This window comes from Ictalurus furcatus, chromosome 8 (genome assembly GCF_023375685.1).
Source record: "Ictalurus furcatus strain D&B chromosome 8, Billie_1.0, whole genome shotgun sequence".
NCBI classification, from domain to species: Eukaryota; Metazoa; Chordata; class Actinopteri; order Siluriformes; family Ictaluridae; genus Ictalurus; species Ictalurus furcatus.
This window is the reverse complement of record NC_071262.1, coordinates 2,139,765-2,163,649: the sequence shown is the minus strand read 5'-3', so window position 1 is coordinate 2,163,649 and position 23,885 is coordinate 2,139,765. Positions and strand designations below refer to the sequence as shown.

Below are 23,885 nucleotides of genomic sequence, written 5' to 3'. Positions count from 1 at the left end.
CACTCCCAATAAAAAAACGTTTCTGGTTATTTTTCACATTATCTGTATACTCTGCCATTGCTCATTAAAGGTGAGAAAATATATGACATGATTTATCTTTAACAGGAGTGTGTTTAAGAGCCTGCTGTAGTGCTTTTCAAGTGCTACCTGTTCTGGCACATCAAATACTTCACAAATGACTTGACGAGGCGTGTACATCTAAATAACTGTAATTTTGGGTATGGACCCAGCTCTGGTCCATACCCTTCCCACTCGATAAGGTACTCCAACCAACTGTTCCTGCTATGGGAATCTAGGATGGACTTGAGGCGAGACGCTACAGGTGAATAGGTGAGAAATTTTATTGTGATGGTATTATCATGAGACTTTTTTACTAATAAATTAATACGTTATTACAACCATTTTTTGCATTACCAAGTTTTCTGAAAATAAGATGTTTAGCTATGCAGATAGAATCTTATTAAACATGCGCTTATTTACATACATATTTAAAAATATAAAATCTGGTCATATTAAAATAGTTAGATTTATTGCCGTTTCTTTTAATACAAAATTGTGTCAACGAATCCTTCTGTAATCTTCAAAATATAGGAATGAACATGGAAAGTATGTGCTACACAAGTTGAGATTTTTGGTTCAGAGTGTTGGGGGGGAAAAAAACTATCCCCTTTTTATTTAAGGTCTTTGAAGAAAGCATACAGAATGAATCTCTTCCCCCAACCCTTGACCCAAGGTCTAATTACTCTAATCCCAAAACCCAAGAAAGATTTGACAACCGGCGTCCCATGTGTTTGCTTAGCGATGACTACAAAGTCCTAGCTCTATTATTTTTTTTAAAAGATATTAAAATCTGTACTTGGTTCCATAATAGAAGAGACGCAATCCGGTTTCATGGGAGGAAAAAAAAAGACCTTGATATTGCTAACAATATGATTAGTTATTGATTTATTAGATTATTCAGAATTGATCCATGAGGACCGCTTCATTCTCTTTTTAGATTTTTATAAGTCCTTCGACTCATTAGAGCTGCTTTCGATGTCTGTAAGTGAAAGTCGTGTTCAAGGTATCTGTGTAGCGGATAGGCAAAATATTATTCGTCAGTTAGTGCAGGGGTTCCCAAACTTTTCCAGGGCAAGGCCTCCCGCAAATGGCATGAACATTTGACCGAGGCCCCCCTTTTGCAAGATGTCTTTAAAACACATTAAAAATACAGACTTCTGAATATATCCCCCTTTTTTTTTTTTTTTTTTAAATTAATAACATCTTTACATTACATTAGGAATTGATTGTGTGTGGTTGTCTGAGAAAGAGAAAACATACTAGTGGGAGGGATGGGCACACCAAATTGTTGAGGCCCCCCAGGTGGCCCCCTCTTTGAAAACCACTGAATTAGTGAATGACACCATGCTATCTTTAAGGGACGCTTCCCAAATCCATTTAGCGACCAATCGTATAAAAATGCTTTCTAAAGCGTCAGGCCTTCATTTAAAAATAAATAAATGTGCACTTATGGTTGTTAAAGATTGTGTAGCACATTGTATTTGTAATATTCCAGTTAAATCTCAAGTTAATCTCGTTAAAGGAAAGCCACAGAGAAGATTGTCTGTGTTTGCAGAGAGACGTAGCTCCTTAGCAAGCAATATTCTGCCTCCCAATGTTGAGGGCATCTCTAGGTTTATGCATCTCTCTCTCTCTCTGTGTCAGTCTCTCTCTCTCTCTCTCTCTCTGTGTGTGTGTATGTCTCTCTCTCTCTCTCTCTCTCTCTCTCTCTCTCTCTCTCTCTCTCTCTCTCTCTCTCTCTCTCTTTCTGTGTGTGTATGTCTCTGTCTGTGTGTGTATGTCTCTGTCTGTCTCTCTCTCTAAAAATTAAACATGTAGGCCAATCGATAAAATCCTCCTTAATTTTAGATGGAAAAACAAAACCCACTATGTAAAGAACTCTGTAATAGTGAATACCAGTGAATATGGGGGGGTTAAACCTTCTTGATTTTTCAAGTCAATTGGATTAGACAGTTTGTGTAATCCAGACTCAATCTGAAACTTTATCCCCAATTATTACATCTCCAAACTAGGTGTTCTGCCTTATTATTATTATTATTATTATTATTATTATTATTATTATTATTGATTATTGGCTTGTAACTATAATATTGCTAGAATCTCTTACAATTGAATTAAATTTCATAAACAAATATTACATGCATGGGATTTAATTTTTAAACACACTTTCTCCCCTCGCCGGTATTTTATTTTGGGGGGGGGGACGTGATCTTTTATATAATTCTAAGCCTATATTTTGATACAGATGTAATTTAATTCATTCCTGTCCGCCATGTTTATTTTTCTCTGCGTTCTATTCCCCATTGGATTATGGGGAATGGTACCTCGGCGAGTGTGTGGGTGATGTACACTCGAAATCAGAGTACATTGTGTGTATAAACGAGTGAACGAATGTAGGGAATGAAGTTGTTCTCTGAGAATTTTGGACGCCACTACAAAATGGCCCACACCGTATGTAGTGCACTTTATAGGAGATAGGCAGCGGTTTGAGACACAGCCGGGAGGGAGGGGCGTGGCTTCTCGCTACAGGATCAGGCTGACTATCTATTAGCATTCGCTTTAGTTAGTTATCAGCTGCCATTATCTCCAAAAAGAAAGAAGACTGGAATTCTGTGAAGATCTTATACAGTAGGTTATATTTTATAATAACAATCTACAGACGTGTAAGAGAGGGGTTTTTTTTCTTCTTCTTCTTTTCTCCAAATGTTCCTAAGTCCGTGAAGATAACGGTGGGTAGCCCGGTTCATTCTTAGTGTAGGAGTCAGACTGATGTACAACCCGTTATATATCTCATTTACAATCCTGTGTGTGTTCTGTACTAGGCTAATCTAGTTTATTCCGGTGTGTTGTTTGAGACATGTTTAGCATAATAGTTTGGTCATTCCTGTGGGGAAATTTTCACAGGGGAACATGTGCGAACAACCCTCAGGGTCGCATCCATTTGTTATGCTCTATGGTCTATGCAGTCAGGTGACTGCGGGTACGTGCCGCTTCTCACTAAATATACATTTTAGGGGCGTGGCTTTTGTTCCCTTCTGCTTTTTACACGCGCGCTCCAACACAGTCAGCAAATAAACGATGATTATTTTAAATAAATAAGTAACTAATTCAAGAATGGACAGCATTTCTGAGTTTAAATACACGTTGTAAAGCATTAAGCTGAATACAAATACATTTACTAAAACATGCTTTAAGAAATTAGATGGTGGTTATTGTTAAATCTCAGCATAAATAAATTTTTAAAACGTGTAGATGGTTCACTTCTGAGGAAGTCGGACACCCAAAATATTAATATTTTACTTCCTTTTACTTCAACCTTAAGATGGACATTTCAAATTGGTAGACCAACAAACACACTTGGAAGTTCATAGGGACTGACGCTATGTTCACAATAAATTTCAATAAATGTGCAGTAAAGATAAATTCATTTTAGTGTAGAATTTCAAAGTAATTGATTGTCAGAGTCACAAGATATGTCGATATAATTGTGCCAAGAGGCACTATTTAATCCATGTTAAAATGGACATTTCAAATTGGTAGACAACCAAACCCAATCAGATCAGTTCACAGTGACCTACTCTATGTTGACAATTGTCCTGGAAATTAGACAACACTCGCAGACTCGTACACTGAAGGTAAAAAAAAAAGGTTTATTACAGAAAGATGGTCAATACAGGGTAGAATATAGCAGGATGGAATAATGAGAGCGCTCTGAAGTGCTCGTGCTGAACCACTACTATATATATGAAACAGGGAGCATTACACACTTGTGTACCGATAAGAAGCGGTTTGAGGCAGTTCGAACAGGCTTTGTTTTAGGGTCTTAGAAGATGTGCAGACGAATCTTGAACAGAAGAACATGTTTGTGTCTCTGTAAGCAGATAAACATTCTGTACTGATCTCAGTGACATCACACGGCCTTCTTAGGCGTTATCCTCTGATGAACATGCACAGAACAAGAACAAAATGATTACAAAGTAAAAATGAATCATTTCCCTCACACAATAAATATCAACAAATTTTACTGTCAAGTTTGAAAGAAATTACTCTTCAAAATCATTGGATCTGTCGATATAATTGAGAAATTAGGCACTTTGTAATCCATTTAAAAAAAAAAAAAAAAAAAAGGCACATTCCAAATTGGTAAACAATCAGATTTGTTCACGTGGACCTGCTCTATGCTCACAATAAAGATCAGTTAATTTTACAGTAGAATTTTAAAATGATTGCAATTCAAGTTCACTGGGTCTGTCAGTATCATTGTGCCAGGAGTGGCAGTAATTGTTGCACAACTATATTGCTTCATCTCCATGAGAGCAGAGTGTTTTTGTGAATTTTGTGAAAGCCATCCTGTTAAGTTCTTTGACCGTTCCCAGTCACAGAACCAGAATTCGGACCTTGCACTGACTGATTTCCTTTCGTCCGAGCTCGTGAAGAAGTCACACTGACGCCATCGTTCAGTAGAACCTTCTTAGTGTAATGATACAGAAAGCCTAGTGTGTGTATATATGTGTGTGTGTGTGTGTGTGTGTGTGTGTGTGTGTATGTATGTGTATATATATATATATATATATATATATATATATATATATATATATATATATATATATATATATATATAAAATAATATAAACTCACAAAAATAATGATGAAGAATGATAAATGTCAATTGTAACAGGGCACAGATAAAATCAGAACATCTATTATGCATGTTCGAGTGACATAAGGAAGTACAAGACGGCTAGTCTACTAGATGATAAGAGAAGAAGAACCGAAAGTGTGAGTGAAGACGAAAGGCGGGGTGAGACTGATTGCTAAAAAAAAACCTCTGGCCATTGCGATTATAAAGTATTAGGTACCTTCAGTTCCTCCTATCACTTCAATCAATGAGCTATTGAAATATAGCATATGGCAATTAATATGGGTAAAAAAAAAAAAAAAATTTATTTTATTAAAAACTAAAACCCTGAACATTAATAAACAAGTCATTTTATATGAACGGATTACTTAACAAAATGTATGGCCTTCACCAGTATTAAGTACCTACAAGTCCTATCATGATCAGTGAATGAGCTGTGTTAATATGGCATCTAATTAGGGATATCAGTTTACACCAATTCCCATGATCGACCGTAATTAAAATTTTATGATCGATTAATATTACATGTTCAGAAGCTAAATGATAAGGTAATCCTTTTCAGGATCTATTCTTGCCGGAATGTTGTAGTCCGGCTGAATGAAATTGATCAGCTCTTGAAAACCATCACCTTTGACGACACTGACAACACGTCATTTGTTATCATTTTACACAGCCGTTCAGTTATTCCTTCAGCCTTCTGAGCTCCAGTTACAGCTAAACCGGAGGTTATTGTTGGTTGTGTAGTTTCATATCCTGTTACGGAGACTTCCGGATGCGCCTTTTTGAAATGGTATATCATGATGCTCGTTACTGTATTGTATTGTATTGTATTGTATTGTATTTTAAAACACAATGTTTACCATTCACATCATCGCCATTTTTTAAAGTAAAATGATCCCAAACGTAACTACGGTGCGCTCGCGTCATCTTTTCTCGTGTCTGCTGCAAGTGTTTTGTGTATGAGCTGGCACGCGCCAGCTGTAAGTTTGCTGTAAGTTTGATTTCTTCCATTTATTTGAATGGAGAGAAAAAGTATTTGCTGGGAAAACCCCGCATCTTCATCAGGATGTGTTCAAACTTTTAGCGCTGGAAAGAGTTGGAATGGTCTTGTTCTAACTTTTATTTTTGTTTTTGTATAGGTCTGACCACCTGATGAATGGAAACAGCTGCCTGAGTCCATGAGAAGCGAGGAAATAAGGGTCCAGTTGTTCATTGTGAGGTTAAGGAAAGTCATGCCAGTATGCCATTTGCCTTCGGGGTAAGCAGTGGAGAAACCTAATTGACTATTTGCTTTGCTGCCAGTAGGGAAAATGGTAAATTTGTAACTGCATGCATGGAGCAGAGAGAACAGAATAATGAAAGTATATAAGAAATAATACCAAAGTTTATGTGCTATAAGTATCGGATGCAAAACCCCAACCCACAGAAACTGTGTTTCTTTTGCTATAGACTGAAGACATTTTGTTTTTGAGATCAAAAGACAAGTACGAGACAAAAGATCTGCATCCATCCATCCATCCATCTTCTATACCGCTTATCCACTTCAGGGTCACAGGGAACCTGGAGCCTATCCCAGGGAGCATCGGGCACAAGGCGGGGTACACCCTGGACAGGGTACCAATCCATCGCAGGGCACAATCACATACACACTCACACACCCATTCATACACTACGGACACTTTAGACACGCCAATCAGCCTACCGTGCATGTCTTTGGACTGGGGGAGGAAACCGGAGTACCCGGAGGAAACCCCCGCAGCACGGGGAGAACATACAAACTCCACACACACAGGGCCACGGTGGGACTCGAACCCTGGAGGTGTGAGGCGAACGTGCTAACCACTAAGCCACCGTGCACCCCCATAGATCTGAATTTCAGCTTTAATTTCCTGATATTTACATCTAGGATGGATATAAAGTCTTACATACCCCTGTTCAGATGGTAGGATTTTGCGAAGTAAAAGAATGTGATTAAGATAAATCATGTCAGATCTTTTCCCACCTTTAACGTGAAATTGCAAAGTATACACGTAAAGTGGAAAAACAATCATAAATCTTTTTTTTGTGGGGGGGGAAAAGGAAAAAATAAAAAAACGTACAATAACTTGGTTGCATAAGTGTGCTTTCCCTTAAACGTATACTTTGCTGAATCACCTTTTGATTTTATTAATCCACTCAGTCTTTTTTTTGGGTTAGAGTTCATCACTGTGGCACATCTTGACTTGAGCTAGATGCTAGCTTCTGCACATTTCAGCTACTCTGGTCTTCATGTTGGTTTATCCTTTTTAACAACAAATGCCGTCTTCACAGTCGAAACCTCGAGCTGAAACCAAGAGTAGACACTCAGAGCTATTAATTCTTCAATCAACCAGTTTAACGGGGCACACCTGGGCAACAAGAAACTCCTGTCAGTCACATGTTCCAGTATTTTGTGTTGGACCGTTGGGGAAAAAAATGGGTGGGTTAAATCAAATGGTGCCATGTTCTAAGTTGTTTAACACCGATAGATGTAAATATGAGGAACGCTGAAATTCTGATCTATTGTCTCGTATTCATCTTTTGATCTCAAACCCAAATGTCTTCAGTGTGTAGCAAAAATAATAGGATTGGCCTCGTTGTCCCAATACCTTTTGTGTGAGTGTGAAAAGCTATGTTGTGGTAAATGAAAAGAAATATGTGTCAGCAAAGCATTAAAACAAATGTGAACACAAGGAAAACTAATAAAATACTGCGTATATTTAAGTGATCCGTAATAACGTAATCTTGGTCGATCTGTTCAGCAAAAATTTTAATAGGTCCTCTTTCATGTGCTCTTTTATCCAGGAGGAGGTGTATTGTACCACTTATGGTCATGGGCTTGATTGCCACTGGCATTCTGAAACTGCCCATTTTCACTACTAACCCAAAACCTGTCATGATGCATGTAGATCCCCATCATCGAGAGGTAACGTTCCATATTTCTTCATTTGTGACCTACAGCCTGAATGACAAAATCAGAGACTTTAAAATAAACATTAGAAGTCAGAGTTTAAGCCAAGACTTGTATGTATACAAGCATGTCGCACTTGATGTGCAGAGAAACGGGTCTATCCTTTCGTATACTAAACGGAGCAAAATTACCTGCAGCTCATACATGAGGAGGGGGATGAGTAAAAGTGAAGAGTAAAACTGGTTCAAACCAGAGGTGGAGTAAGGAACATGAGGTTTTGAGAAAGGACGCATGTGCTGTAAAGACCTTGTGTCACGCTCACCATTCTTATCCTGCAAAGTCTCACTGCAGAGCAACAACCTCACCAGTTAGCCACATGATCACTGGTTGGTTGATTGAAGGATGCACTTATTAGAAATGGAGGACATGGAACCATTGATGGACGTTTGGCTACTGATCAGAAGGTTGAGAGGAGTTCAAACCCCAGAACTGCTAAAGCACCACTGTTGGGTCCTTGAGCAAGGCCCTTAACACTCAACTGCTCAGATGTATAAATGAAATAATAACGTATAAGGGTGTCTGCCAAATGCCATAAACGTAATCTGTTGACCAGAGTCCAGGAAATAAATGATTAAAAAAAAAAAATAGGTGAGCAAGGACTGGTCACCGCTGTTTGGGACAGGCCCCGTAGAAATGGAAGTCCAATGACATTCAGTTTCTCCAACATCCCAATATGGAGTCCATATAACAGAATCACAGCCCCTCAAATTGGACAGGTACAGGTTGTGACGAAGAAAGTTGGTTCTTGCCGGACATGCCCAAAAGAGTGCAGCCATTCAGCCTGTCTAATAACTTACCATGGAAGCCATCTTTTAACATGCAGTCCTTAACTGAATGTATTCATAATATAAAATCATAAAATCATGGATGGACACCAACTTCCTTCACGTAAACCCTGACAAAAAGAAATATTACTTATTGTTGCCCTTCACACTCATCTTTTAAAGGTTCAGAATTTGCAAATATTGGGAATCTAAGTATAACTTCAACAGCAAGAAAAACTTTAAAGCAGTGTGGAACAAGTGTGGTTCCAAGGCGAACACATTTTCTTTGACCATGATTTTATTTATTTGTTTGTTTATTTTGCATATATCCATAAGGGATTTTCAATGCTATGGAAAGATTACGTTTATTGTCAGTAATACAATCTTATAATTGCAGGTAAGGTGTTAGTAGTAAAGGACTGTGTAAAGCTGATGTAGGTAGACATGAAGAAGACGTCCATACTCATTTATGCAGTTATCCAATCAGCCAATCATTTGGCAGATACAGGTCAAGAGCTTCAGTTACTACTCACTACTTCTGAGTTCAAGAGTTACAACAGTCTTTAGAGTTCTAGCTGCCAGGAAGGTTATAGTAACGTGTGTGTGTTTTTTTTTTTTTATTATTATTATTATTTATTTATTTATTTTATTTTTTTTTAGCGTGTTCATTCTTTTGTCAGAAGAGTGCTAGCCCAAGAATGCAGACCATCTTTTGCAAGAAAGAAGATCGAGGGGATGTATTCTAGTTCTGTGCACGTGGCTGAGCCCTTCTTACAAAAAAACAGCAATATAACAGAAAAAATATTTGAGTATCCACCACCGTTTGGATTTCACAACCTGCAACACAAGCTACAAGATGTCCTGGATCTCATACCCATTTCCTCGTCGGAGAATACCAGACGGCGTGATTGCCGCCGATGCGTTGTAGTTGGCAATGGAGGCATACTTCAAGGTCTGGAGCTGGGGTCTCTCCTGAACCAGTTCAATGTGATCTTACGGTAAGCCAAACCAGTTTCATTGGCAAATAATGTCTGGTGTTGAATAACAGTTGTAAAGCTTGTTATTAATTGCTTGCGTAAGTGAAAGTTTCAGCATTTCTAGTGCACGTTATATTAATATTAAGCTGCATTGGGTTGGAAAAGCTGAGTTTACGGGAAACATTCTTTGCTTTTCCTGTTCAGATACTGATGGTGTACATTCAAAATGAGATTTTGCTTCAAATCTCTTAAAAATCAGGTCATTTCAAATATAAAAGAGTACACAGCGCAAACACAGTGTCCTATATAGGTTCTTGTGCTTTATATAGGTTTTGCATTTGGGTGCTGTCACATCTAATGTCTAATATATGTTCACCCTTTTGCAGATTGAACAGTGGCCCAGTGAGAGACTTCAGTAGAGATGTGGGAAACCGCACTACTATCAGGATGAGTTATCCTGAAGGCAGCCCAAAGATATGGGAAGATGTGGACCCTCAGCTTCAGTTTGTAGCCGTTATTTACAAAGCTGTTGATTTCAACTGGCTTCATGCTATGCTCTCAGGAACTACGATAGTGAGTAGTCTGAGATCTTGCGTTAATGTTTTTACTTTTTCTTGTGAAGGAGTCGTTAGTAATGAAAATGCCTTTCTAATAATGTCGTTGTCCGGCCTGTTACTGGTCAGTCCTCACTTGTCAGCACAAGACAATCCAGGCCCTGAAGTCCAGGGCCACAACATGATTCCAAACAAACGCTCCTCCATATTTTTCATGTATTTATCACCATTTATTCATTTTTCACCACATATTGATTATTCATTCGTTCATTTATTAATAGCTAGGATCGATTTTTTTCATTAAAGTATGGCAGTGCTTAATTTGTACATCTGAAGTGTAGGGTCTGTGTTGCCCTATAGCTGTTACACAATAAATAAGTAAATGATGCATATGTACATGCCTATCATACAATATGAGGCTTTAGAGTGGAACAGAATATATACAATGTACTCTCCGTCCAGAAGTTCAAAGGAGGGGCATTAGGTTTATGAGGGAAAGAAAGGAATTGGAATCGGCAATCATCTGATGGATTAGGATTAGGGCATTTCCATTTCAGTACAATTCTAACAGGATTTCATATACACCGATCAGCCATAACATTAAAACCACCTGCCTAATATTGTGTTGGTCCACCTTCTCGTGCACCATGTGCCAGTCCTGTAAATTTCAAGGTGTGGCCTTCGTGGATCGGACTTGTTTGTCCAGCACGTTCCACAGCTGCTCGATCGGATTGAGATCTTGGGAATTTGGAGCCCAAGTCAAATGCAAGTTGAGCAAATGGAAATAAATAAATAAATTACTTAATTAATTAATTCCCACCCAGTGCCAAGGCTAGAAATTGAGCAGCATGTTACCATAGCTACAGCAAATAAAACCACACATTTCAGGAACTTTGCCAATCTATAAGCTTAACTTGAACGCAACAGAAGGGCAGTCTCAGCACTCAGTGAGTACCGCCTAGAATTACATAACTGAATCCAACTGCTGAACACATCACACCTAACAGGAGATGAAACATCTGGTTGCCGAAAATAGGCTGTTAAAATTAGAGAACGATATTTTCCTATAGAACTACTACTTTGTTCTACAAGTGCTCTTGACATTTCAGTAAGCCAACTAGAATCTCATGTCAGTGAATACCAGTTACAACTATCGAAAATGCTATGGCCACACAGCCAGCCTATGTGAAATTAAAACGATGATTTCGAGCAGCGTTTCCAGTCAGTACAGGTGCAAGTTGGAGACGATGATATTTTGTGGTTTTTTTCAGAAGAAACCAACAAATCACACACATTGTTTTAGCTAAGATTTCTTTTAAAACTATTAGGCGAACCATTATACCGTTCTATCAGAATTCCTTTTCGTTGCTGTGATGTGATGTGATGTGATATTTTTAGATCATTTTACTTTACTTCCAATGCCTTGTTTTAAAACAGGGTTCGGTGGATCAAGGATGTTTACTAGAACAAAATATTACACTAAATTACCTAGTAAAATAATAACCATTCTGTATATAAAGAGTGTAGTTTGCAGCTATGGGTAATGAGGAATCCCTGGAAAATGTTGGTTGGTTGTTTTTGTTTTTGTTCTTTCAGTCACTCTGGGACAAGCTGTTTTTCTGGCAGAAGGTACCCGGTAGCATTCCAGTTGAGCCGTCAAAGTTCCGTATACTAAATCCTGCAATCATCAGGGAGGCAGCCTTGGATCTGCTTCACTACCCAAAGCCTAAGCCTCGACATTGGGGTTGGGATCAGGTAAATGTCCCCTCTACTTGGTCAGGCGTATTGCACCTTCTAAAGTATTAATATTAATTTTATATACTCAGGTACTATATATATATATATATATATATAAAAAGTGTGTGTGTGTGTGTATGTATGTGTGTATATTTATATCTACAATATCTCACAAAAGTGAGTACACCCCTCACATTTTTGTAAATATTTGATGATATCTTTTCATGTGACAACACTGAAGAAATGACACTTTGCTACAATGTAAAGTAGTGAGTGTACAGCTTGTGTAACAGTGTAAATTTGCCGTCCCCTCAAAATAACTCAACACACAGCCATTAATGTCTAAACCGCTGGCAACAAAAGTGAGTACACCCCTAAGGGAAAATGTCCAAATTGGGCCCAATTAGCCATTTTCCCTCCCCGGTGTCATGTGACTTGTTAGTGTTACAAGGTCTCAGGTGTGAATGGGGAGCAGGTGTGTTAAATTTGGTGTCATCGCTCTCACACGCCCTCATACTGGTCACTGGAAGTTCAACATGGCACCTCAAGGCAAAGAACTCTCTGAGGATCTGAAAAAAAGAATTGTTGCTCTACATAACGATGGCCTAGGATATAAGATGATTGCCAAGACCCTGACACTGAGCTGCAGCACGGTGGCCGAGACCGTACAGCGGTTTAACAGGACAGGTTCCACTCGGAACAGGCCTCGCCATGGTCGACCAACGAAGTTGAGTGCACGTGTTCAGTGTCATCAGGTTTATCTTGAGACCAAGATAAACTTATTTGGTTCAGATGGTGTCAAGCGTGTGTGGTGGCAACCAGGTGAGGAGTACAAAGACAAGTGTGTCTTGCCTACAGTCAAGCATGGTGGAGGGAGTGTCATGGTCTGGGGCTGCATGAGTGCTGCCGGCACTGGGGAGCTACAGTTCATAGAGGGAACCATGAATGATAACATGTACTGTGACATACTGAAGCAGAGCATGATCCCCTCCCTTCGGCGACTGGGCCCTGAGGGTTAGCTTCATTTAAAACTCCATACTCATTTGGTCTAATCCAAATTTCTGTTAAATAAAGCACATGAAATCCCTGATGGGTTGTATATAATTTCATTTACAGTATAAGAAATGTAATATAAATTATTAGTCCTTCCTTCAGATCGAAAGGTGTTGCCCAGGCATTTATTATGATCTAAAGTTTACATTTTAAAACTAAAACTGCCAAATCTGGTATCTTGAATGTCCAGTCAAATCTGCCCAATCATAAGAACAAAGTAACAAGTCACAGGCAGAAAACTGAGACAGACAGAAAACATCGTGATTTCCTCTTACGTTTATGATGGAAATTGATTTTCGTGTACTAATAAGGTCCTTATTTTTTCTTGTTTACGGTCTAGAATGTTCCTACCTTGGGGTTATCTGCTGTTAACCTGGCGACCTACTTGTGTGATGAAGTCAGCCTAGCAGGCTTTGGCTACAACCTTAGGCAGAAGACGACATCACTGCATTACTATGACAACCTACCTATGACTGCTATGCTAAAGCAAGCCATGCACAATGTGGACCACGAGACAGTGTTTCTCCAGAGATTGGTTGCTGCTGGCGGCATTCTGGACCTTACAGGGGGAGTACATTGCAGTTTCTGTTCAACATGAAGCCATTTTGCACTAATTCTGGGATATCTTGACAGCCCAAAAACAAAATATAATAGTTTCACTGTAATTAATACATGTTGCAATTTTATTTATTTTGCTTCGTTAAAAGCATTTTGTTTCTGTCTCGTTCACAGCTGTTACTGACTGTGTTCTGGTACACCAATTGAACAATGTATTTTAATGATTGTGTATTTTTAATAATGTACATGTACTTTCATTTTCATATTTTACTCAGACTTTTACACTCAACATCCACTTTTAATAGGAACGTGTACCTGTACACCTGCACATTCATGCACTTATCCAATCAGCCAATTATGTGCCAGCAGAACAATTCATCAAATCATGCACATACAGGTCAAGAGCTTCAGGGAATGTTCACATCAAACATCAGAACGGTGAAAAAGCTTGATCTCTGTGACCTTTACTGTGGCATGTTTGCTGGTACCAGATGGGCTGGTTTGAGTATTAGTATTTAGTACCAAGACTGGACAGTTGAAGACTGGAAAAAGACCTGGTGGGTTGTTGTTGTTGGGTTTTTTTTTTGTTGTTTTTTCCTCTTCATTTGTCTAGTTTCGATGAGCCTGTGCCAACGATAGCCTCAGATTCATGTTCTTGGCTGACAGAAATGGAACCCAGCGTGTGTGTCTGCTCTTGTAGCAAATCCACTTCAAGGTTCAATGTTTTGTGCATGCTGAGATGCTTTTCTGCTCACCACGGTTGTAAAGAGTCGTCACTGTTACTCTATCCTTCCTGGCAGCTCAAACCAATCTGGCCAGTTTCAATCCACAAGCGTTTTAATCCACAGAACTGTCTCTAACTCTGTGGTGTTTTTTTTGTTTGTTTGTTTTTACGCACCATTCTGTGTACACTCTAGAGACTGTTGTGTGTGTGAAACTCAGCAGTTTCTGAAATACTCAAACCAGCCCGTCTTGCACCGACGACCATGCCACGGTTAAAGTCACAGAGCACACTTTTCCCCGTTCTGATGTTTGATGTGAACATTAAGCGAAGCTCTAGACCTGTATTGCTTGATTCTATGCATTGTGCTGCTGCCACGTTATGGGCTGATTGAATAACTGCATAAATGAGCAGATATACACGAGTTCCTATTAAAGAGGACGGTACGTATGCGGACATGACATTATACGGTACTAGTTTATTTATGTTCAGGAGACGAAATTAAAACGGATTACGGTTCCAGTAAAAACTGACTGTGTGGCATGTTTTCAACTCACCGGCTTCGTACAATGTACTTGAAGTGGTTGAATTTGGCCTTTTGAAATATAAGTACTGGAAAACCTTGAAAATAGCCGGTTTTTAATCTAGCGGTGCTTAGAACGTACTTGAATTATCAAAAGTCAATAAATCTGAAATCGCTAAATAACCTAAGTGTTTATTTTCAGTAGAACATGAATACATCCTTTCACTCAAACTATGACTCCCTATGATCAAACTATGATCTGAAGGATCTGGAGAGATTCTGTATGGAGGAACGGTCTCAGATCCCTTACCATGTATTCTCCAACCTCATCAGGCGTTATAGCAGAAGACTCTGTGCTACCTCCCTTTGTCAAGATAACAGCTCAAAGTATTGACTAAAAGGGTGCCAATAATTGTGTGACACATTTAACAAAGAGATTTTTTTTTGATAAACCTGTGTTGTGTTTGCAACTGTTTGATATCCATGAGAGCAGAGTATTTTTGTAAAAAAAAAAAAAAAAGAAAGTAACACACTATCAAAAGGTTAAACAAAAAAACACCCAGCCGCCTTTGCTCATATTTACCAAGGGTGCCAATATTAGTGGAAGACACTGTAAATTAGACAGACGGACAGATGGATGGATGGATAGAAAGATAGATAAGCAGAAGATAATTACGTAATGACACTGCAGATCTAACAACGCTGATTGGTTTGTTTGTTTATTTATTTATTTATTTATTTATTTATTTTACAACATTTAAGGTAACACTTTCTATGAGGCCCATGCTTATAATGAATTATTGACCCATTTATAATTTATAAGCATGTATTACTGCTCCATAAACACACTTATAACGACACACAAAGACCTATACTTCATTATAATAACAGTTGTAGCTACATTTACACTATTGTTATAATTACTTATAAGTGATACACTTGCTTTTTCAATGCCCATGCTCATAATGCATCATACACCAATTTATAAGTTTTAATTAGTCAGTCTTATGGTTCCATTAATGTATTTATAAAAATACAGCCTGCATTTTTATAATGTTATTATATTATAGTTGTAATGACTTATCGGTAAAGCAGATTTATTTCTAGGCCCAGTTAGTGCATTATTTTATATTGTTGTTGACGGTTACGTCGTGCTGCCTTATAAACACTTATTGTGAGTTATAATACAATTACTAACCTTTATCAATGCATAATTGATGGCTTAAAGTAAAGTGAAAGCATAGGATGCAGTTTCCATAATGCAAATTGAATGCGGAGTGGCATGGAGGCGATCAGCCTGAGGCACTGCTGAGGTGTTCTGGAAGCCCAGGACGCTTTGATAGCGGCCTTCAGCTCGTCTGTATTGTCGGGTCTGGTGTCTCTCGTAGATTCCCTACGGGGTTCGGGTCAGGCGAGTCGGCTGGACGATCGAGTACAGTAATACCATGTTCACAAACCAGTTACTAGAAGTTTTGGCGCTGTGGGCAGGTGTCGAGTCCTGCTGGAAAAGGAAATCAGCACCTCCATAAAGCTCGTCAGCAGATGGGAGCATGAAGTTCTCTAAAATCTCCTGGTAGAATCTCCTCTCGACTTGAGAAAACACAGTGGACCAACACCAGGAGATGACACGGCACCCCAAATCATCACTGACATCATGTGAAAAGATTACTTTGCACCACTGATCAACGGTCCAGTTCTTTTCCTCCTTAGCCCAGGTAAGACGCTTCTGACATTGTCTCACAATTTTATTAAGAGTGTTACATTCTGTTAGTGTTTTGATCGCAAGATATTTAAAACAAAAATACTGAGAAGACTTTCCTACAGTAGCATGTAAATTGTTTGTTTATCCCATAATAGCCACATGATACAATTGAACTAACATTCATGATGTCTAACCCCACCCCCAAGAACAGTATTTCCAGGAATCCCCTTTGTAAATTCCCAAGGGATTCCTGGGAAAACTGGACCCCGGGGACAGGGAAGAAAGGGTGTGTATTAGACAAAAGGATACCACAAAGAGGTAAATACTATCTGTAAAACATTTCACATTTATCCAAGCGAATAACTGAACCAGACAGATTAAAGTTATGGGCAGTGTAAATGACTCGGACTCAGTGTAAATGACTCGGACTCAGTGTAAATGACTCGGACTCAGTAAATGACTCAGTGTAAATGACTCAGCAATAGCAACTGGCAGTGCTGGGATTTGAAATCGCAACCTTCTGATTAGTAGCTCAGGTATTTAACCTACATTTTATTATTAAAATCTGGCTAATAAAACGTTCATAACAAATGCCGACGTGTGTTTACAGTAGCAGTGTCCCTCTTCCCGTGCTACAGTGCTTCATCTCAGACTCCCAATTGACCAGAGATGCAGCACTGCACCTTGGGCCTGAGGACTTGACTCTCATCCTTGAGAATGTGCACAGTAAACCCAGGCTGAATACATGCTATATCTGTTTGATTTCTCATTCTTCCTCCTTCCCACATTGTAGGGCACAGTTTCTCTGTGCTCGTTGAATTTGTTGTTTTTTTTTTTGTACTTGTAGGATATTAAAAGCTGTGATGGGCCTCTGAACTTTGTCAGTTAAAAAGCAGTAACATAATAAAAGTGAAATACTTATCAGCTCCACATGCACAACCAAAGTAAACTTGTGAGTTGTATTTCACTGGACCACGGGGGGTTGGGGGGGGGATACACCATATGTAGGGTCTTCACTTTCCCAGCAGTTGGCATGCATTATGTAGAAACAGCGAGGCTCCTTCACCAGCAGTAACAGGACGCACCACTGAAACGAAACATAAATTGATTTGTCTTATTTATAGTCGTGTTTTATAGTCAAATTTGTAGTTGAATACCACTGGTCTATACCTTCTTGCCACTTTTAAGTCAGTCCCAAAGTAATATAAAGTTCAGCTAGTTAGTTCTAGCTCTTAGTTTTGTGTGCATGAGAGAGAGAGAGAGAGAGACAGAATGATGGTGAAAGACAAACAGTGAGTCTGACATGCCAGACTCACTGTTGGTATATGGAATACCATGGGAACAAGTTGCAGCATATTATTCCATCATCTTGACTTGGTCCACAAGAAAACATTTGCCATACCTGCATTTGAGAAGAACTCGTCATGATTTTTATGCCATCATTTGACATTTAAAAAAAAATAAAATAAATTTTTTTAAAAATTTAAAAAGCATTGTAAATACTCTAGATTTGATTATATGGGCAACATATCTCCCTTAATAGAGATTAGAAAGTAGAAATATTTCCCCAAAGAGCAGAAAATTCAATAGAAAGAAAGAAAGAAACACACAAATTCCTGGGCTATTCTTGAGCGTTCTCCAAGACACAGGAGGTTTTGATTGCCCCAGCTACCTCATCTGGAGTCTCCTTGAGCCCATATAAGGAATTCTGAAGGAATCTTATTTCGGGATAATGGAAAATGTAGCTGTGGTTGTGATAAACACTCTTTCAACCTCTTATGGCGAGTGATTGTGGAAGCAGATAGTTTGTCACTGCTAAGCGGAGCTGGCCCTCCCCTTCTGTCTTCTTGTGCTGACTGCATACATTCCCTTTTCTAGTCACAGTCTGCTGCAGTATGACATAAAAGGCAAAATGGAGCGAAGGTGATTGAATAGCCAAGAAATGAAGTCATGACCGTTGCCAAAGGGGTAAATATTATATAATAGCATTTTACTGAACAACATTTGCACCTGAAGTTTCATATCTGACTTGACCAGAAGCATAAACAAACCTTGGCTCGCATGCAGCTGCGAACATTCTGATTTTCCATCCGAAACTCTGGCCATGTCCGTGATGTCTTATTCGACATAACCACATGAGTTTCATGAATATATGACGATGTTGGATGACGACATGAAATCATTTATTTATTTATTTTATTATACTTAAGCCCTGTTATATACATAACATCCTGTTCTCAAACTCCCACTCTGACACGGATTATATTCTTGGGATATTTTATGCAAGAATGTTGTGTAAAACCAAGATACTCCATAACAGCTTAAACCTTACCACGTATTTCACTTCATCAATATCGTAGTGGTAATTTAGATTATTTTCCATTACTTAATAATATACAACTGTGCCGACAAAAGTGACAATAAAATGTTTTCTGCTTGCTAGCAATGCACGAATTTGAACTGATGATATGTGTGTCACACATTCGTGCAGACGTTGTATACAGACACCTACTGTAAATAGAAAGAATTTGATTGGATGTGTGTGTGAGAGAGAGAGAGAGAACGAATGAGTGTGTGTGTGTGAGAGAGAGAGAGTGTAAATAAGATTTACTGCTCTTCAAGTCTCAGACTTGGCTTGGTACAAAGTGCTCACCTCCACCAACATGGGAGAAACAGTGTTTACATAGTCACAGACACTGTGCTGATAATGTCGAGCAAATGCGCTTGTACATGCAAACATTGCCTTTTAAGGTCATTTTTTCATTTCTCCTCATCTCCTCAAATAATCGCAACGAGAAACACTAGGGGTACAGGGCGGTGGGGTAGCTTTTGTTAGTTACAAAACTTTCCCTGCTCTATCACATCCGAGGGGATAATACAGTATGGACTATCATGATACAGCTCCAGGCCCTGTTTTCTGATCTTATTCACTTATACTTTTCAGATCAATAATAACTACTTTATGTACCTTGATGTCTCTTTGTGTGATTTTTAAGCTGTCTTTAGGCCCAGGGAGAGAAAAAAAAAAAAAAAAGCCCGTTTCCTTTCATGCACACCCAGTCTCAGGTTTTTGAAAGCTCTATTTCACTGTTACCTATCAATACTAATAACAAGACCCATCTCGTTTTCAGTCGAAATCACAATTTCAAGGGTTTATCCGTTACTTCTTTTTTTCTTTTTAATCGGTGTACATTAAACATAAAATAAAAGACCTATCCTTTGAGGAAACCATTCTCTAAAAATCAAAATGACACATTTTTTAATTAATTAATTAATTTTTTTTTATTTTTTTTTTTTTTAAATAAAAACATTCCTTAAATGGAAGTAATCAGGATTTGCAGTGACTGGATGTGTGGAAACATTCCAAAACACACACACACACACACTCTCTCACACACACACATACACACAGAGAGAGAACTTAATCCTAGCTTCTGAGTATGAGAACACCCATAAGCCATTTTGTTTAATTTTGGGATGGTGTTATTTAAAGATGTTGGGCAATCCCAAATCCCAAATGAAAACCCCAGTCCCTTTTCTGTTCATGTGAAAGTGACCCTGGGATCAGGGATTGGAAGGGGCTTGAGAAGGGGGGCAAGTGACAGTAAGGGAAAACGGAGGCTTTTGGGTCATGTGAAAGCACTTGGCTCTGATGGATCCCAGACTTCTAGGAAAATAATGTGCTTCCTCTCGCTCCTTCATAGTTTCCAGTTCATGAACTTCCTCCGCCTCACTGTCTAATCTATTAATCTGTCAGATATACACACACGTTCATTCGACAATTCGTATTGTATCGCTAATATATAAGGAGCAACACGGTCACTACGTTGATCTGCTGTCGTTTGACAGCAGCAAATGGGTGATAAAGTTTCCAAATATACTGTACCTTTTTATCTTTGAGAGAAACAAGTTTTGCTTTGCACAGTTGACAGCTGACATTGTTGATCATCTAGTCCTCCTCAATCTCTCTTTTGCTTTCTGAAACTGGACTGGATGAGAGAGAATATACACGCCTATACAACTTTTTTTTTTTTCCTCATTCATTCATTATAAAAACAAAATATTTTATTTATACTATTTATTTATATGAAGTCTTTTTGTCTGTGATTTCTTTAAAAAAAAAAAAATCCTATTTCAATTTAGAACGGTCTGCTCAATGCAATATTGTAACCTGCTTTGATATATTTGCCTGTATGAATTAGTTTTAAATGTACACCGATCATCTAATGATCCATAACCTACAGAACAGACATCGAGGTGTTAAATCACAGCTTTAAGCGTATTATTGGTTTGTTTTAGTGATTTTTTTCTAAGCTTGATATACCTGATATGGTTCACATAATGGGGGGAAGAAAAAAAAACACACGAAAAGAATCGGTCACATATTCAAACTTAACATACTCAGAGTCAAATTTAAAATTTACCACTATAAATCATGCTGGGTTAAAAAAAAAAAACAACAAAACGTTATATCGATGTGATGTGTATGAGGAAAACTTACCTTAGCTTGTTCCGCGGCGGAGAAGGGAATTTATAAAAGGTCTGTCTTCGACTCAAAGCCTAGGCAGAAAGGTGCTACAGCCTGGACATGTGTGACATTAGCTGGAGAGATGTGAAAGAGCAGCTGTTTACTTCAAATGGACCCTACTGTCTCTACGGAGGGAGTTTCCCCCCAGAAAACCTCTCTTTTGAAGGATGCATCACTTGGGAAGCAAAAACTTTTCTTTTACCTTATATGAGGCAAGAGGCAGGCATACATTAATAGCATGTAAAAAAAGGAAATCCTCCAGATGACTGTGATTGGCTCCATATGTGTGAGTCTCTATGACCCCAGGCAGTGACCAACAGTGTGGGAGTAGGAGAGGATCTGGAGACTGCTGCTGCTGGGGAGGAGCACTCAAGCTGGAGGTGGGTCTGTTTTGTCCAGCTATGGAAGGCACAATTGACAATTTTCATATTTCTTCTAAATTTGGAGATTTCTGCCTATGCTGGAGTCTTGGCAGTCCTGACCGTGAGCACACGTGGAAAACATTAAGAGAGTTCTCGTTGCCATTTCAGTATAGAAACATACACCGTGAAATAATTCCAGTGAACCGGCAGCAGTTTCACCAGCAAACCAGTGTTCATTTACTGTGTATAAATATTACAGCAAGTTGCTGCAGTTCCAATATATGACTCATTATTGCTTTTCTGAAATTTACACTCGTTTATTGAGTACTTATTTTCCACTTCTATATAATTAGACACCTATTACCGTGTTTCAAGAAAAGTTTAACCCCTTAACAATGTTTGCCGTTACTGTAGAATGCAGACCATCGTGTTTTTCATTGTGAGGACATGAACTACGCCTCATGAACTCATTATCAAACGAGGACAGAGGCGATTAAATTCACACCGTCTTTAACAGGCTACTAGAAAGGTCTTTCAGTAGTTCTTGTCTATACGGTAGAGAACAACTTCTCTATATAATTTTTTACAAATTTTATGTGTTTACAAACATGACGGCGTGTACACAATTTTCGAAATAAAATTTCCTCAAATAAAAATCTTTGTCTGAACCTTTTATACGTAAAGTAGTACAGCCAATAGGCAAAACTGTCAAATAAATCTAATTTTGGCCTGGTGCCCAAAAGTATTGGGACGCTGCCTGGCTCCAAAAGTATTGGGATGCTGTCTAGCAACCACCCAGAACACCCTAGCAACCGCCTAGCAACCACCCAGAACACCCTCAAGCAAGCTCTGGCCAGCATCAAAAAAGTTTGTCGTGCCAAACTTTATCTATCTAGTTAACGTTATTACTTTTACTGTTATTTCAATAATTAGTTTTACTTGTACTTTAATAAAATATTTGGCTACTCTCCCCACCTCTGCACACACACATCACCTGACAAATGTCTGTTACTCACCTGTTGTGCTTAATCAGTATGTATTTACACAGGAGAACTTTACAGTCTGTAATCATAAATTTTGTCATCAGATAATTGTAACATGAGTGGGATTAGTTCTAAGACTATACGTTTAGTACCAAATGCTGCGCTGTCGCTGAAATGAACAGTGGGGACCAAACACGGCATACTATCCATCTGTACGATATGCTATAGGGGCACTGACGGTGACGAGACACTATGAAAATCTGGCCGAACTGTTATGTAAGATGAGTGGACTGGCAAAACACCTCCTGTACTCGGCTCTCTGGGAAAGATGATGGAAAAGATGGAATAGCGCCACCTAGTGTTCACAAGATATAAAAAAAAGCACATTTTTGCTTAGAACATCTGAACGGTTTGTCATAAAAATTTCCTATATTGGGTGTCAGATATTTAGAATTTAGTCGTAAAATGCTGTATTTTATGAACAACTTGGTGCATCATTAAAAAATTCCATATGAATCATCTGCATCATGCCCTCAAGACTCTCAAAAAGTTTCAAGACCGTGCCACCTTATGGCCAAAAATTATCACACAATTTTTGTTAATTCTAATAGCTTTCGATAACTTTTGCCTATTGCCATGAGACTGATCTTTCTATCTGGAGTCTTTGTGTTATGTGGAGAACAATGACACCAATTATGACATTGGCCAAACTTCCTGTCTGCCATTTTGAAATGAAGGTGTTGAAAACCTACTTTTTCAATCTCCTCCTAGACCATTCGTCTGATTTTATATTGACTTTTATATTCAGACTATGCTGGTTTAAAAAAAAAAAAAAAAAAAAAAAAAAAAGATCAAAAATGTGAGGGAATATCTGGGCAACACGTTTGAAACTATACTTGGTATGGGTCATCAAGACCGTAACCCGAGGGTCCTTGCCCAGTTTCGTGACAGCGACACCTAGGGGTCAGAATGTAGGCTATATCTTTGTGATGCTTTTTTCATAATGAAATGAAACTTTATACGTGACCTTTGTTCTGAGCCCCATTGCTGCTATTGTGAGCTGTGAGCAACATGGGTAAAGATGCAAGACGAAGTAATACTGTTATTTCCCTAGACAAATCCCTAAAATGGAGTTTGCTGCCATGTTGTAATACAGTTTGTTATTTTTTCCCCCTTAGTTTGTTCAGAAATGAATCAGATCAGTTATTTATTTATTTATTTTTTTAGAACTGCTTTGGTATATTCGGTTACATCAAAAACATACAAAGATGTATGTTTGGCTCCGTGTCCAGAGAAAACAGAGGGAATGTTTTATCATTAGTCCACTAGTCCACTAGGTGGGGCTGTAAGTGTAAGAACTGCTTCTCTGTGCATGGAAGAGAGTGTGTGTGACTTTCATAGCGATATATTTAGCTATAAATACAACGACTTCCTTAATGTCCTTTCTTGTAAAAAGATGAAGGTAATATTTTTGTCATTTATTGTAAGCAAAGACAGCTACCTACAGTACTGTTCAAAACTCTTAGGCAACCTAATTTTTTTTTTTTTTTTAGTACAAACTTTATTATTGATTTTTTAAATTTTGTCAAGTCAGTACTAAAAAAAAAACATTTCAGATTCTAAAACATTAGTTTTCTAGTACAAAATGAAATGTTACAGAAAAATGTTTGTATGTCATTGAAGAAAGCAGCATATTACGTAAGAGACCACTTTTCAGACAAAAACAAATAAGAAA

General features: G+C 38.4%; 1 protein-coding gene and 1 long non-coding RNA gene across 4 annotated transcripts; one reads left to right on the top strand and one right to left on the bottom strand.

The window, feature by feature from the left end:
- Positions 1-2,300: 2,300 nt before the first annotated feature.
- st3gal5 (ST3 beta-galactoside alpha-2,3-sialyltransferase 5) lies at positions 2,301-14,821 on the top strand. Of its 2 annotated transcripts, none has more exons than XM_053630723.1 (7): positions 2,301-2,688; positions 5,839-5,957; positions 7,523-7,643; positions 9,113-9,450; positions 9,816-10,002; positions 11,580-11,738; positions 13,114-14,821. In XM_053630723.1, exons 2-7 carry the CDS (start codon positions 5,878-5,880, stop codon positions 13,369-13,371), a joined length of 1,143 nt encoding a protein of 380 aa, XP_053486698.1. In that variant the 5' UTR covers positions 2,301-2,688; positions 5,839-5,877; the 3' UTR covers positions 13,372-14,821. The 2 variants fall into 2 exon arrangements, with proteins under 2 accessions (XP_053486698.1, XP_053486699.1); XM_053630724.1 differs by having other exon boundaries at positions 6,149-7,643.
- A 457-nt stretch (positions 14,822-15,278) lies between these two features.
- LOC128611327 (uncharacterized) lies at positions 15,279-21,489 on the bottom strand. 2 transcript variants are annotated; one of them, XR_008386549.1, is made up of 3 exons: positions 21,008-21,489; positions 20,779-20,879; positions 15,279-17,364 (listed from the first exon to the last, which is right to left on the bottom strand). It is a non-coding gene; the product is annotated as an uncharacterized LOC128611327 (long non-coding RNA). The 2 variants fall into 2 exon arrangements; XR_008386548.1 differs by lacking the exon at positions 21,008-21,489 and having other exon boundaries at positions 20,779-21,001.
- Positions 21,490-23,885: the final 2,396 nt, after the last annotated feature.

Coding starts and splice junctions, on each gene's coding strand:
- st3gal5 (XM_053630723.1), top strand. CDS start 5,878: ATGAGAAGCGAGGAAATAAGGGTCCAGTTGTTCATTGTGAGGTTAAGG. Junction 7,644..9,112: donor TAGATCCCCATCATCGAGAG/GTAACGTTCCAT, acceptor ATTTTTTTTTAG/CGTGTTCATTCTTTTGTCAG. Junction 11,739..13,113: donor GACATTGGGGTTGGGATCAG/GTAAATGTCCCC, acceptor TTTACGGTCTAG/AATGTTCCTACCTTGGGGTT.